At 35.8% G+C, this 15,049-nt stretch overlaps 1 protein-coding gene across 1 annotated transcript in view; it reads right to left on the bottom strand.

Moving 5' to 3' along the window:
• Positions 1 to 5,323: 5,323 nt before the first annotated feature.
• SH3BGRL (SH3 domain binding glutamate rich protein like) overlaps positions 5,324 to 15,049 on the bottom strand; it is a 144,715-nt gene continuing 134,989 nt past the window's right edge. Inside the window, exon 4 of the mRNA XM_026016764.2 lies at positions 5,324 to 9,311. Coding sequence (XP_025872549.1) covers positions 9,279 to 9,311 — 33 coding nt within the window. The 3' untranslated portion in view covers positions 5,324 to 9,278. The remainder of the gene's footprint in view (positions 9,312 to 15,049) is intronic.

Here is a 15,049-nt window from a genome sequence, read left to right as displayed (position 1 = left end):
AAGGAATAAGTCAAACATTCACTATTTGCAGATAACATGATACTCTACATAGAAAACTTGAAAAACTTCACCAAAAAATTGCTAGAACTGATACACAAATTAAGTAAAGTTGCAAGATACAAAACCAACTTAAAGAACTCTGTTGCATTTCTATACACCAATAATGAAGGAGCAGAAAGAGAAATCAAGGAATTAATTCCAAATACAATTGCACCAAAAACAATAAGATACCGAGGAATAAACCTAACCAAGGAGGTGAAAGACCTATATCCTGAAAACTATAAAATGCTGATGAAAGAAATTGAAAATGAGACAAAGATGGAATGACATTCCATGAACCTATATAGAAAAAATAAATACTGTTAAAATGCCTCTACTACCCAAAGCAATCTATACAATTAATGCAATACCTATCAAATACCAACAGCATTTTTCACAGAGCTAGAACACACACAATACTAAAATGTGTATGGAAAATCAAAAGACCCTGAATAGGGGCATCTGGGTGGCTCAGTTAGTGAGAAGATAACTCTTGATTTTGGCTCAGATCATGATCTTTGGTTCATGGGATCAAAACCCTCTTCAGAATCCTCACTCAATAGAGTATTCTGGAGATTCTCTTTCTGCTCTTCACTCCCACTCTCACTTTCTCTTAAATAAATACATAAATCTAAAAAAAGACCCTGAATAGTGAAAGCAATCATGAAAAAGAAAAGCAAAACTGGAGGCATCACAATTCTGGACTTGAAATTATATTACAAACATGTAGTGACCAAAGCAGTATAGTACTGGCACAAAAATAGACACATAAATCAATAGAATAGAATATAAAACCCAGAAATTAACCCACAACTATATGGTCAATTAATCTTCAACAAAGCAGGAGACGATATCCAGTGGGGGAAAAACAGTCTTTTCAATAAATGGTGTTGGGAAAACTGAACAGCTACATAGAAAAGAAAGAAACTGGACCACTTTCTTGTATCATATGCAAAAATAAATTCAAAATGGATGAAAGATCTAAATGTGAGACAAAATCATCAAATGCTAGAGGGAACACAGGCAGTAAACTCTTTGGCACTGGCCATCACAACTTCCTATTAGATATGTATCTTGAAGCAAAGGAAACAAAAAGAAAAATAAGCTATTAGACTTCATTTTCAAAAAGCTTCAGCACAGTGAAGAAATAACCAACAAAACTAAATGGCAATCTACAGAATGGGAGAAGATATTTGGAAATGACATATCTGATAAAGGAGACTGTATATATCCACTGTATATTCTTTTCTGCTTTGTCAAGATTAGTTAATCATATAGTTGTGAGTTCATTTCTGGGTTTTCTATGCTGTTCCATTGATCACATGTCTGTTTTTGTGCCAGTATCATACTGCTTTGACAACTATAGTTTTGTTATATAGTTTGAAGTCCTAATTTGTGATGCCTCCAGGTTTGCTTTTCTTTTCCAGGGATGTTTTCACTATTTGGAGTCTTTTTTAGGCCTATACAAATATTAGGGTCTTTTGTTTTAGTGCTATGGAAAATGCTGGTGGTATTTTGACAGGGATTGCATTGAATGTGTAGATCGCTTTGGGTAGTATAGACATCTTAACAACTTTTGTTCTTCTAATCCATGAACATGGAATATTTTTCCATTTCTTTGTGTCATTTTCAATTTCTTTCATAAGTGTTCTGTAATTTACACATCTTTTACCTATTTGTATTCCTAGATATCTTATGGTTTTTGGTGCAACTGCAAATAGGATGGATTCCTTGATTTATTTTTCTGCTGCTTCATTATTGGTGTATAGAAATGCAACGGATATCTGTACATTGATTTTATATGCTGCATTCTTGCTAAATTTATGTGTTACTTCTAGCAATTTTTTTGGTGAAGCCTTTCAGGTTTTCTACTTAGAGAATCAAGTTACCAGCAAAAAGTGAAAGTTTGTCTTCTTCCTTGCTGATATGAATGCCTTTTGTTTCTTTTTGTTGTCTGATTGCTAAGGCTAACACTGTCAATACTATGTTAAATGATAATCCCGATCTTGTTCCTGACCATAGAGGAAAAGCTCTCAGTTTTCCCCATTGAGGATGATATTAACTATGGCTCTTTTGCATATGGCCTTTATATTGTTGAGGTATGTTCCATCTATCCCTATTTTGTTAAGGGTTTTTATCAATAGGGGATCCCTGGGTGGCTCAGCGGTTTAGCACCTGCCTTCCGCCCAGGGCGTGATCCTCTGGTCCCGGGATCAAGTCCCGCATCGGGCTCCCTGCATGGAGCCTGCTTCTCCCTTTGCCTGTGTCTCTGCCTCTCTCTCTCTTTGTGTCTCTCATGAATAAATAAATAAAATCTTTTAAAAAAGGGTTTTTTTTATAATAAAATTGTATTTTTATTTGGATTTTTAAAACATTCATGTGATTTAATTAACATGAACGTCAATTATTTACATTTTGTATGTTTCAACTAAATGTAAAAGCGATCCAGAACACTTTCCTTTAAGTACACATATTTTTTTTAATAAATTGATTTTTATTGGTGTTCAATTTACCAACATAGGGTTTTTATCAATAATGGATGCTGTATGTTGTCAAATGCTCTTTCTGCTTCTATTAAGAGGATCACATGATGCTTAATATTTTATTAATGTACTGTATCACATTGATTTGTGAATATTAAACTGCCTCTGCAGCCCAGGAATAAATCCCATTTGATCATGGTATATAATTAATTTAATGTAATTTGAATTCAATTTGCCAATATTTTATTGGGAATTTTTGCATCCATGTTCTGTTGGTGTAATTATTTTTGGTGGGATCTTTTTTTGGTTTAGGAATCAAGGTCATGCTGGCCTCGTAGAAGTTTGGAATTTTCCTTCCTTTTCTATATTTTGGAACAGTTTGAGAATAGGTATTGACTCCTTTTTAATTATCTGGAGGAATTCTCTTGGGGAGCCTATCTGGCTCTGGACTTCTGTTTGCTGGGGTATTTTTGATTATGGTTTCAATTTCTTTGCTGGTTATGAGTCTATTCAAATTTTCTACATCTTCCTGTTTCAGTTTTGGTGGTTTGTGTGTTTTCAGGAATTTATTCATTTCTTCCATATTTCCCAGTTTTTTGGCATATAATTTTTCATAATATTTTCTTATAATTGCTTATATTTTTATGGCATTGTTTGTGATCTGTCCTCTTTCATTCATGATTTCATTTATTTGGGTCCTTTCTTTTTTCTTTTCTTTTTGATATGTCTGGCTAAGGTTATATCAATTGTATTAATTCTTTCAAAGAACTATCTCTTAGTTTTGCTGATCTGTTCTACTAGGTTTTTTTCCTATATCATTTATTTCTGCTCTATTCTTTATTATTTCTCATCCTCCTCTGGCTTTAGGCTTTATTTGCTGTTCCTTTTCTAGTTCTTTTACGTGTAAGATTGGGTGTGTATTTGAAACTTTTCTAGCTTCCTGAGGTAGTCCTGTATTACTATGTAACTTCCTCTTAGGATCTCCATTTATGCATCCCAAAGGTTTTGGACCATGGTGTTTTCATTTTCATTTGCTTCCATATATTTTTTAAAATTTACTCATTAACCCATTCATTCTTTAGTAGGATGCACTTTAACCTCCATGTATTAATAGTCTTTCCAAAATTTTTCTTATGATAACTTGAACGAACTTTCATAGCCTTGTCATCTGAATATATGCATATGTAATTTTTATCTTTTTGTACTTGATGAGGGCTTATTTGTGGCCCAGTATGTGATCACTCTGGAAAAAGAGCTATCTGCACATGAAAATAATTTGTTTTATGCTGCTTTACGATGAAATGTTTTGAATATCTCTGTTAAGTTCATCTGGTCTTATTTGTCATTCAAAGCCATTGTTTCCTTTCTGATTTTCTACTTAGAATATCTGTCCATTGCCGTGAGTGGGGTGTTATAGTCCCCTACTGTTATTGTACTATTATCAATGACTTTCTTTATATTTATTATTAATTGATTTATATATGCATGTACTTCCAAGTTGGGGGCATAATAATTTACAATTATTAGATCTTCTTGATGGATGGATCCCTTAATTTTGATATCATGCCCCTCTTGATCTTTTGTTACAGACTTTGTTTTAAAATCTAGTTTGTCTGATATAAGTATGGCTACTTCACCTTTTTTTGATCTCCTTTAGCATGATAGATGGTTCCCCATCTCCTCACTTTCAAGTCTCAGATGTTTTTAGGTCTAAAATAAGGCTATTGTAAGCAGTATATAGATGGGTCTCTTTTTTTTAATCAATTCTGTTACTGTATGCCTTTTGATTGGAATATTTAGTCCACTTACATTCAGAGTGATTATTGGTAGATATGAATTTAATAGCATTTTGTTACTTGTAAGGTTGATGCTTCTGATGATCTCTGTTCCTTTCTAGTCTTTGTTGCTTTTGTTCTTTCTTTCCTACTCAGAGAATTCCCTTTAATATTTCTTGCAGGGCTGGTTTAGTGGTCACAAACTCCTTTGGTTTGTGTTTGGCTTGGAAACTCCTTATCTGAATGACACCCTTTCTGGGTAAAGTATTCTGGATTGCATATTTTTCCCATTCAGCACATTGAATATATTATGTCTCTGTCTTCTGGCCTGCCACCTTTTTGTGGAAAGATCTGCTGTTAGCCTTATTTGTCTTCCGTTTATGCTTTCAGGACTCTTTCCTTGTCTGTGTATTTTGTGAATTTGACTAGGGTATGTCATGGTGCGGGCTGGTTTTCATTGAATGTGATGAGTTCTCTGTGCCTTTTGGATTTTGATGTCTGTTTCCTTTCCCAGATTCAGGAAATTTTCAGCTATAATTTGCTCAAATAAACCTCCTATTCCTTTTTTCCCCTCTTCTTCTTCAGGGGCTCCTATGATATAAATGTTATTACATTCTAATATGTCACTTAGTTCCCTAAGTCTACCTTCATGTTCCATTACTTTTTATTTTCTTACTTTCATCTTTATTATTTTACATAACTTTTTCTTCTGTATCACTGATTTGTTCCTCTGCTTTGTCCATCCTCATTGTCTTTGCATCAGTCAGTTTCACTTCTCAATTATAGTATTTTTAAAATTTCAGACCAACTAATTTTTAGTTCTTTTATCTCTGCAGGAAGAGATTCTTTAGTGTGTTCTATGCTTTTCTCAAGCCCAGCTGGCATTTTTATGATTGTTCTTTTAAATTCTGATTCTAGCATCTTACTTATATCTGTTTTGACTAAGTCCCTGGCCATTACTTCTTCCTATTCTCTGTGGGTGGGGTGAATTCTTCTGGCTTGTTATTTTATGAGAGTCACTGTTGGTGTTTTGTTTTGTTTTGGTGTGTGTGTGTGTGTGTGTGTAATTAGGTAAGCCTGTTATATTCCTGCTCCTGAGAGTAATTGCTATATTTAGAAGAGGTCCTACACTGTCCTAGGCCTGATGCTTGACAAGGTGTTTCAGAGTGTGTGCTCTACTTTTGTGTTTTGGTTACTCCTTCCCTTAGGTGAGTCCTCTGCAGAGTTTCTCCTTGTAGTGGAGAGTGGACATTTTATCCTGTGTGACAAGTTTAACCTAAGCATATTTTGGTCTGCTTTTTAAAAAGAAACCTGATACTATTTGTCCTAGAGCTGAAGCTTTGCAGCATTTTGTGATCCATAGATCTGGTGTGTGCAAGGGGTTTGTGCTGATCTTCTGGGGGAGGGTCCTGCTGTGCTAATTTCTCAGGTGGATTTGATCTAGTGAAGATACACCTGCAGGGTTCCCTGATAGTGGTTTTTGTAAGTGGCTGGAGACTCCACCAGGGGTGCTGTGTTGCTCACTGAAGTTGGTCAGTGATGATGAGGGGGGATGTCAGGGTCTTATTCTCTTGGTCTCATAGCAGGGAGTTCACACCTGCTGCACTTTATGAAGCTCTCAAAGAAGAGAAAACAATCTTCCCTCTAATGTTCCTAGCTTCCATCAGATCCCTGCCTTCACCATGTCTGTTCAAGCTGTCTGTCTTCCAGGCAGCACAGTACCCCTGAGTTTTATCTCAGGCCCATGGCTGGGTTTCAAAACTCCAAATTTTGGGGACCTACTTGGCACAGACCTACACTGATCCTCTAAGAGACAGTCTTGCCAAACTGTGTCTTGTGCCAGTCTGTCCCAGAAAAGTAGTCACATGACCATGCAGCAGTTCAGAATTTATCGTACATTGAAAAAAAAAAAAAACTGGCACTAAATTTTGCTGCTATCAGCAGTTGTCTCTGTTCCTATGGTAGTGAGCAGGGCTGTACATTGGCTCCTGCCAGCTCTTTTGTCCCCAGAGAGGCCATGCCACCATTTCCAAATGCACTCCAAGAGGGGAACTGTTTCTCCCCATGTAACCCAGAGGATCCTCAGACCACACTGCCTGGTCTTAGGCCTCAGCCCTCCTTCCCCTTAGGTGCACCACTTAGCCCATGAGGCATGACTCTGGAAATGGTGTAGACTTCTAAAACTTCAGACTTTGAGCTCTTCTAGGTTATAAACTTACGGTAGTCCGCCCCTCTTCTTTTCTCAGTCAATGGGTCTGGGAAAGAGTTTTTCCTGGGCAATCTCTTGCATGCTTTTACTCTTTCTCTCTTTCTCACATCTGTCTGTGATCAGGACTCCCTCCTCTGCAACATCTGCAATTATTTTCTCCTCCAAATGAACTCTCCACAGCTCCTACAGTTCATGATTAGCCATTTTACTACCTCTAGATATGCATTTTGTTTTGTCAGTTCTCAGATTGATTTTTGGGTGTTTAGAATAATTTGATATTTATCTTAACTCTGAAGCCAAAAGTGTCATTTTCTCTTGATGGATTCCATTTTGACATTGTTAACTTAGTCTATAGTAAAAAAATCCCAGTGCAATAAAACATACAGTGGTGTATTGGTTTTAGGTGTACAAAGTAGCAATTCAACAATTCCATATATTTTTCAGTACTCATCAAGATAAATGTGAGAGATGTCTCTTAACACTATAATTCATCGGCCTGTATATATAGTATAGTGATCCTTTTATTTGAAACAACCTATTCATATAACAGAAAATATGCTTTTATTTTTCAAAATGTCATAGTAGCAACAGTATGAGATTTATTTCTCCTATGAGAAAACACACCAATGAAGGTATAATTCCAAAGATATTATAGTGTCTAGTTCCATCTTGTGAAAATTTGGATTGGAATGAAAAATAGATTTTTAAAGACAAACTATAGAATGCTTCAATAGAGACAAGGTAAACTTGAAGGATGAAAAGTGGGTTGACATTGTTTTCAATAATCCACTTTCATTACTCTGAGTATATAATATAACTCCAATATTTTATTAAACAATTGGATTAAATGTTAATTTCTTTCTCTTTTTGCATGTCCATGTCATGAATAACAATTATTTCAAAAATATAAGGGAGGTATTTATAAGACTATGAATAGCTAGTTGGTAGTATTATGTCTTACACTCCCATTTATAATATCAAAATAATTCACCATGATTAATGTTAGGATAATGAGCCAACAAAAGCAATAGTAATTTGCCACTTATTATTTATCATTTAAGAATATTGCAATTTAGTACTATTACTTTTCTTACAATTTAAATGAACTGAAATATAATTTTTGAATAAATAAGTCTAAAAAATATCCACATAGATGAGTACAAACAGCATCATCAGTATTTAATAAAACTCAAGAGAAAATATTGACCAAACATTATTTTAGTATTTTCCAGAATCTATTACAAGGCACCCTGTTTCGTTTATTGTTCTCCATGGCCTATTTTTGTAGAGAAAACAATGGAATAGTTCCTTGTGCGATTCTAGTGTATACAGCAAAGTTTAGAATCTTAAAAAAGGAAAACTTAGAAACTGTATTCAAATTATTTTCTTTCTGTTATTGTTCTTTTCTCCTTTTACACCTTCTGAAACATGTATTACTCATCTTAAATTACTATTATACTTAGAAAGTCTGGGAACACATAAATTATGTTTCTAAAGGACTGACTTTATTTTAAAACATTGCATCATGTTTGAATCTCAGTAAGCAAAGCCATGTCTTCATTGTATGTTGATTTTGGCAAAAAGAACAGACTTGCATACATCAGATGATATGATAAGGTAATTTAAAGTAAAAGATTTTTTTAACATAATAAAGTAGTGTGGAATTAAAGCACAATATGTATATCTTCTGGGTAAGTAATTTAAGCCATAATGTTTCTTGTTTTCTTAGAAGTTCTAATAATTAACATTTTTTTAAATGGGCCCTTTTATAGATACTTGTGCTATTCACTGGAATAGAAGCACAGAAAAGATTCTCTCTGCTTAGATTAACAAATTCACACAATATGTGCCTAACCTGAAATAAATATATCAAATATCTGAGAAGTAGTGTGATTCATGATGACAAGTTGTTTTAAAAGGGGAATTGCTAAGATTTTTTTTTAGCAAAGACCCTACAAAAACCAGTCTTGGGCACTGAGTGCTGAACTATTTTATAATAGCTAATTAAAAGTCTGAGTTATTTGCCAAAGTATGCTGTTTTAAACTTACATGCTATCCCACATTCATAACATATATATGCATATTTCACTGGGGCAAGCAACTTAGAAATATGATTGCATCATAGCTGTGTAGTTATACAAGGAACTTGTCAACTTAATGCATTTATTTTTTGTAAAAGTTCACCTGTCTAATCACTGAAATATACAATGAAAGGCTACATTTAGAGACCTAGAAAACCTATGGTTTAGTATAAAGAAATTTCAATTACAAAATAGTGGGAATGTTATAATTACCAAAAAAATATGATATCTAATATATCATAAACTTTACCTGCAACTACCTTTTAATCACAATAACATCACACCAAAAGAGTACATATTTTTGTTAACTAAAATTAAAGAGGCAATTTGGGAACAAGAGACAGATTCCTTCACTCTGTGTTTTAAATTCCTCCACATCGAACTACAGATACATTTAAGCTGTCAATCACAATACCAAAAAAGGGACAGGATTTTGCTTTCTAAAATCATTGAAATACATAAAATGCCTTGGAAGATAATGATACTATTCCATAACATCTAAATATTTTATGTGCAGTTCTCATTCTCCTATCATAGTATTCATATTTTAATTATGTATTTATTTTGATTGTTTGCATATGAAAACCTAATCTATTATCTCAACATTAGGCTCATTTCTTTTAGAGCCAAGGTAATTTTAAAATCAATAAAGACTCCTTTTTCAAGATGCTTAAGGCAGAGTGCATAAGATTCATGCTTGCTGCTTTGCCTGAGCTTCTGCTTCCTGAAATGAAAAACAAACAAAACAGATATATTTAAATATCACAAAGCATAAATTTTTGTACATTTTGGATAAACTATATGAGCTCGAATTATTAAGAATATTTAAAAGCAGGGGTCCCTGTGTGGCTCAGTTGTTTGAGCATCCAACTCTTGGTTTCCACTCTGGTCATGGTCTTGGGGTCCTGGGATTTAGTCCTGTGTCTGGCTCTGCGTTCTGGCGGGAGTCTGCTTCTTTCCTGCTCTCCCTCTTCCTCTGCCCCTCCCCCACCCATGTGGTCCCTCTATTTCAAAAATAAACAAATGCATCTTTAAAAAATAATATTCAATGGCAAATAATGGCTTGCAGAGAAGATTGCTTAAAAATTATTAATAGAAAAAACTATAAAATAGAAACTTCTGTTTAGAAGCATATATAATAGAAGACTGACTAATCATTACTAATTGTTTGAAATAATTCCAAAAAAACAAGTGATTTATAAGTATAGTTCATATTTTATTTAAAAGTAGATGATTTCTGGGCTCCCTGGGTGGCTCAGCGGTTTAGCGCTTGTCTTTGGCCCAGAATGTGATTCTTGAGTCTCTGGGTAGAGTCCCGCATCAGGCTCCCTGCATGAAGCCTGCTTCTCCCTCTGCTTGTGTCTCTGCCTCTCTCCCTCTCATGAATAAATAAAATCTTTAAAAAGAAAAGTAGATGATTTCTTTTCTGTGTGATTTTTCACCAAAATTGAGTGTTCCAAAACATTGTCATCTAAAGTAGATGATTTCTTTTCTGTGTGATTTTTCACCAAAATTGAGTGTTCCAAAACATTGTCATCTAACAATTATAATTAATTGTTTTTGTTTAATTAAGGTTTAAGTTCCTTGGAAAATATATTATTTGTTAAACGATTGTTTTTTAATTTTACAATAGTAGGCAGGAAAAGAGGTCAAGTTGTTTTCTTCTCCTTGGGCAATGACTATCTGTAGCGTTGGAACTCTGACCTATAGATGTGCTCTGGCTCCTACTATAGTACTCGGCACAAAATATGCTTCAAGGAAAGCTTATGAAACTAAAGATGGGGGACAAGAGTGACTTTGGTGAAAGCAACTTCAGAGTTAAGTTGTAGAAATCATGTATGCTGGACAATATCATTCTAAATACACCTTCCATAAGTTGAATACTTGATAATCTCAGGAGGAGTGGAAATAGTTGAATGCACCCAAATGAGCCTCTGACACTATGCCTAGAAAAAGGAGAAAAATAAAAAACTAAAACAAAAAAAATGATAGATTTTTATAAAACAAAAAAGGTAGAAATGAAAAGAAAAAAGGACACTGAAATTCATGTTTAATATATCTTTAATAGAAAAGATGTAAAATATTACTGACTCACCTCCCAAAACCCTTCACCAAGAAAAAGGCCCTAAACTCTTTTTTAAAACTCCAAACGTAGTATTTGGGTGTCAAAATGAATATATCTTAGACCCACATTATATATATTTCTTTCATATTATAGAGCAACCTTTCAAGAATTTCCTCACACGCAGAATGAATTTTACACTAAGACCTCTCAAAGGCTTGGCACATATAGCTGGGGAAGTAGTTCTATAAAGATGTAAATATGTCCTAATGTGAAATCCTTCTTCTTATGCACATGTAATACCTCTGGGTAACTAGTATTTTGGAAACAGCCTAATTCCCTAAAGTCACATCCTATCAATCTTTGCTGTAATTAGTTATATTTAACTCTCAGTTATTCCTTTTAATGGAAGAAATTGTTAGCACAAACATCCAAAACAAAATGGCAATTCAAAATTCTTTGTAATATCTTCACATCATATTTAAATTATTTACCTTTTAAATTACATTTTATCCATCAAATATGTATATTGTGCTAAAATATTTGTTACTACATAGATGTAAGTAGCCAATATTCATAGTTCATAGATTATCTAACCAACTAGAGATATTTGGAAACAGGTGTATGAGGTATCCTCCCCCTATATTCCTAATATAAACATCATTGGATAAATGCACTGATTTTCAGTCATATAATCCTGGGTTCAAATTCGAGCTCTGCTACTTAATTATTATGTATCCTTGGACAAATTACTTAAATTACCTGAGCATCAGTTTCCTCCCCTGTAAAATGCCAGAGGACACTTAGCTCATAAGGATGGTATAAGGATAAAATGAAATGCATGTGAAGTGTCTAGTTTAGCGTTTGGCCCATTGCAGGCAACTATCCTACTTTCCTGCTTTTCTCATCTCCAATTTTTGCCTAGTAACTAGGACCAATACCACAGCTAAGTGATGTTAATATAAAGTTTCTCTTGGAGATATAATAAAATAGGATGGACTTAGTGGAAATAGGACTGCCTCTAATTTCACAGCAGAGGCAGATTCCATTTCTTCTCCCTACAGAAAGTTCAACCAAAGCTAATGAGAAAGTTTCTCAAACCAGCATTCTCTATTCTCTCAACATACTAGTGAACATCAGTTAATGGTTCTTCTCTCAACATGAACATAACCAGATTTTTACTATTTAGTAAAAATACATTATTTCATATCTGAAAATCATCACCTCTACTATAAAGAAATGCTAGTGCTAAGGAATTATCTTTTGTATTAATAAAATAAATAGTAAATATCAGCCTACCCTGTTTTAAATGCACCCAATATAAAAATAATATAACAATTGTCTTCCAAAAGAGGATTCCTTATTCTATGGAAATATTTGTCATAAGGTACTTTTAAATATCAAGTTCTCCACTGCATTGGCTTTTAATGATTTTTAAATGTAAAGAGAATGTACGCTAATTATTTGGAAAGTGAAGAAAGGAGAAAAATATTCACATTTAGCTATGGTTCTGTTCAGTCTCCCAACATAATTAGAATATTAATTATACATTAAAAACAATGATATACCTCATAATATATCTTTATACAAACCCATTTTTTAAATAATAAATTTATTTTTTATGGGTGTTCAATTTGCCAACATACAGAATAACACCCAGTGCTCATCCCATCAAGTGCCCCCTTCAGTGCCCATCACCCATTCACCCCCACCCCCCGCCTTCCTCCCCTTCCACCACCCCTAGTTCATTTCCCAGAGTTAGGAGTCTTTATGTTCTGTCTCACTTTCTGATATTTCCCACACATTTCTTCTCCCTTACTTTATATTCGCTTTCACTATTATTTATATTCCCCAAATGAATGAGACCATATAATGTTTGTCTTTCTCCAATTGACTTACTTCACTCAGCATAGTACCCTCCAGTTCCATCCAAGTTGAAGCAAATGGTGGGTATTTGTCCTTTCTAATGGCTAGGTAATATTCCATTGTATACATAAACCACATCTTCCTTATCCATTCATCTTCCTATGGACACCGAGGCTCCTTCCACAGTTTGGCTATTGTGGACATTGCTGCTATAAACATCGGGGTGCAGGTATCCCAGTGTTTCATTGCATCTGAATCTTTGGGGTAAATCCCCAACAGTGCAATTGCTGGGTCGTAGGGCAGGTCTATTTTTAACTCTTTGAGGAACCTCCACACAGTTTTCCAGAGTAGCTGCACCATTTCACAAGGTTTTTCTTCCTCAGGCTGTCGTTTATTTCCCTTAATCTATCCTCATGGTCTTTTAATTGTCTCTTTTTTCCTCAGTTTCCCTCTTTGCCATCAGCTTGTCTTCTATGTCACTCACTCCTTCTTCCAACTCCTTAACCCTCGTCATTAGGAATTCTAGTTTGGATTGCATCTCCTTCAATTGATTTTTAATTTCTGCCTGATTAGTTCTAAATTCTGCAGTCATGAAGTCTCTTGAGTCCTGTATGCTTTTTTTCTAGAGCCACCAGTAGCTTTATAATAGTGCTTCTGAATTGGATTTCTGACATTGAGTTGTAATCCAGATTTTGTAACTCTGTGGGAGAGAGGGCTGTTTCTGATTCTTTCTTTTGAGGTGAGGTTTTCCTTCTAGTCATTTTGCTCAGTGCAGAGTGGCCCAAAACAAGTTGTATTGGGAAAAGGAGAAAAAGAGAGGAGAGAAAGAAGGAAAGAAAAGAAAAAAAGAGAAAAAAAAGAAGAAAAAGAGAAAGAAAAAGAAAGAAAGGAAAAAAATGGTGGGGGAAGCAAACAGAAATCAAAAAGCAAAAAAACAAAAACAAAAACAAACCACTGGGGAGTATCTTCTGATTCTGTATACTTTAAGTCCCTTGACTTCCCCTGGAACTTGTCCATCTAGTTCGTCTTCTGGGGGAGGGGCCTGTTGTGCTGATTTTCAGGTGTTAGCACTTGGGGGAGCTGCTCTGCCCCCTTCCTGGTGCAGGGCTCAGTGGGGGTTGTTTACCCCGTGAGGCCCCAGGAGGAACTACCACAGTGGCCTCGGCCAGCTCTGGTGCCCTGGATTCAGCTCCCGCAGTAACTCTGGCGCTCTCAGTCTGCAGGGGCCTGGATGCTCGGGGACGAGGCCGCTGATCTACTCAGCTCAGGGCAGGAGTGTCCTTGCTGTCCTGGGCCCTCTTGGCCTCTGCCTGTCCCGGGGGGAGGCCGGATCCTGGGCTGTGTCCCCAGCGCCCTGTGCTCCCGGGCCTGCGCTGTTGGATTCGCCCTCCCGGCCACACAGCCCCCTCTCCGCGGAGCCCCCACCCGAGCCCCTCCAAGCTGCTCCCGAGTCCATGCGTGCGCGTGCTGCAGTCCTTTAAGGAGCTGGGCGCACTCTCCCCGGTGTCCAGATGCTCTGTTAGTGTCCCAGGGAGCCTGAGGGCATCCCTGCCCCTCCCGGGGTCCTGCTGTAACTCCCCGTGAGTGCCTTTCCACCGGGGAAGCTTGGTGAAGCTCCTGCTTCTCCGGGAAGGTACTTTCCTGTCCTGGGGCCTCTCGCCCCGGTCTTAGCCTGGCTCCTCGCTGGGCCCCTCCCCCTTGGATGCCTTTTGTTTCTTTAATTCTTTTTTCCCTGTCTTCTTACCTTGATAGAAACGCGAACTCTTCTCACTGTAGCATTCCAGCTGTTCTCTCTTTAAATCTCAGGCCAAATTCATAGATTTTCAGGATGATTTGAAAGTTATTTAGGTAATTTGGTGGGGACAGGTGATTTGGGGACCCTACTCTTCCGCCATCTTGCCCCTATCCTATAAACCCATTTTTAATGAAAGCACTAGTTCATTCAGTGAATAAACTATTTTTGTGACCCTAGGTTTGGACTTTAACTTGTTTTCAAAGTTTCAAAGTTATATAACACTTTGAAACATACTTTTATCCATAAAGCTCATTCAGTATTTCATTATTTTGGTTGACCCTACTGTTAGATATTTAACTTGCTTCTAAAGTTTTAGGATTCCAAATAACATTTTGATATGTGTTTTTATCCATAAAGCTTTTTCCATGTATAGAATGATTTCAATAGACTATAATACTCAATGTGAAATTACTGCATGAAGGACCATAAGCATGTGAAGGTCCTTGATATCTATTTGCCATTCTGGTTTTCAAAAGGAAATACTAATTTATATCACCACCAGTATTATGAGAGAGCATTTGTTTCAATGCGCCCTTCTTGGCATTAAGCATTATCACCTTGTTTTTTCTTCACTAATTTCACAGATGAAAATTGAATCTCATTTTATCATGTGGTCTTTATTGTCAGTGCATTTTTCTAATGTGGATTAACTAGTTGCATTTCTTATTTTGTTTATTTTCTATTCACCAGTTCTTTCTGGAAAGCTTATTGTCCTATTAAATTAAAGGGAAAAAACCTC

The sequence above is a fragment of the Vulpes vulpes genome, chromosome X, assembly GCF_048418805.1.
Source record: "Vulpes vulpes isolate BD-2025 chromosome X, VulVul3, whole genome shotgun sequence".
NCBI classification, from domain to species: Eukaryota; Metazoa; Chordata; class Mammalia; order Carnivora; family Canidae; genus Vulpes; species Vulpes vulpes.
This window is presented reverse-complemented; position numbering and strand designations above follow the sequence as displayed.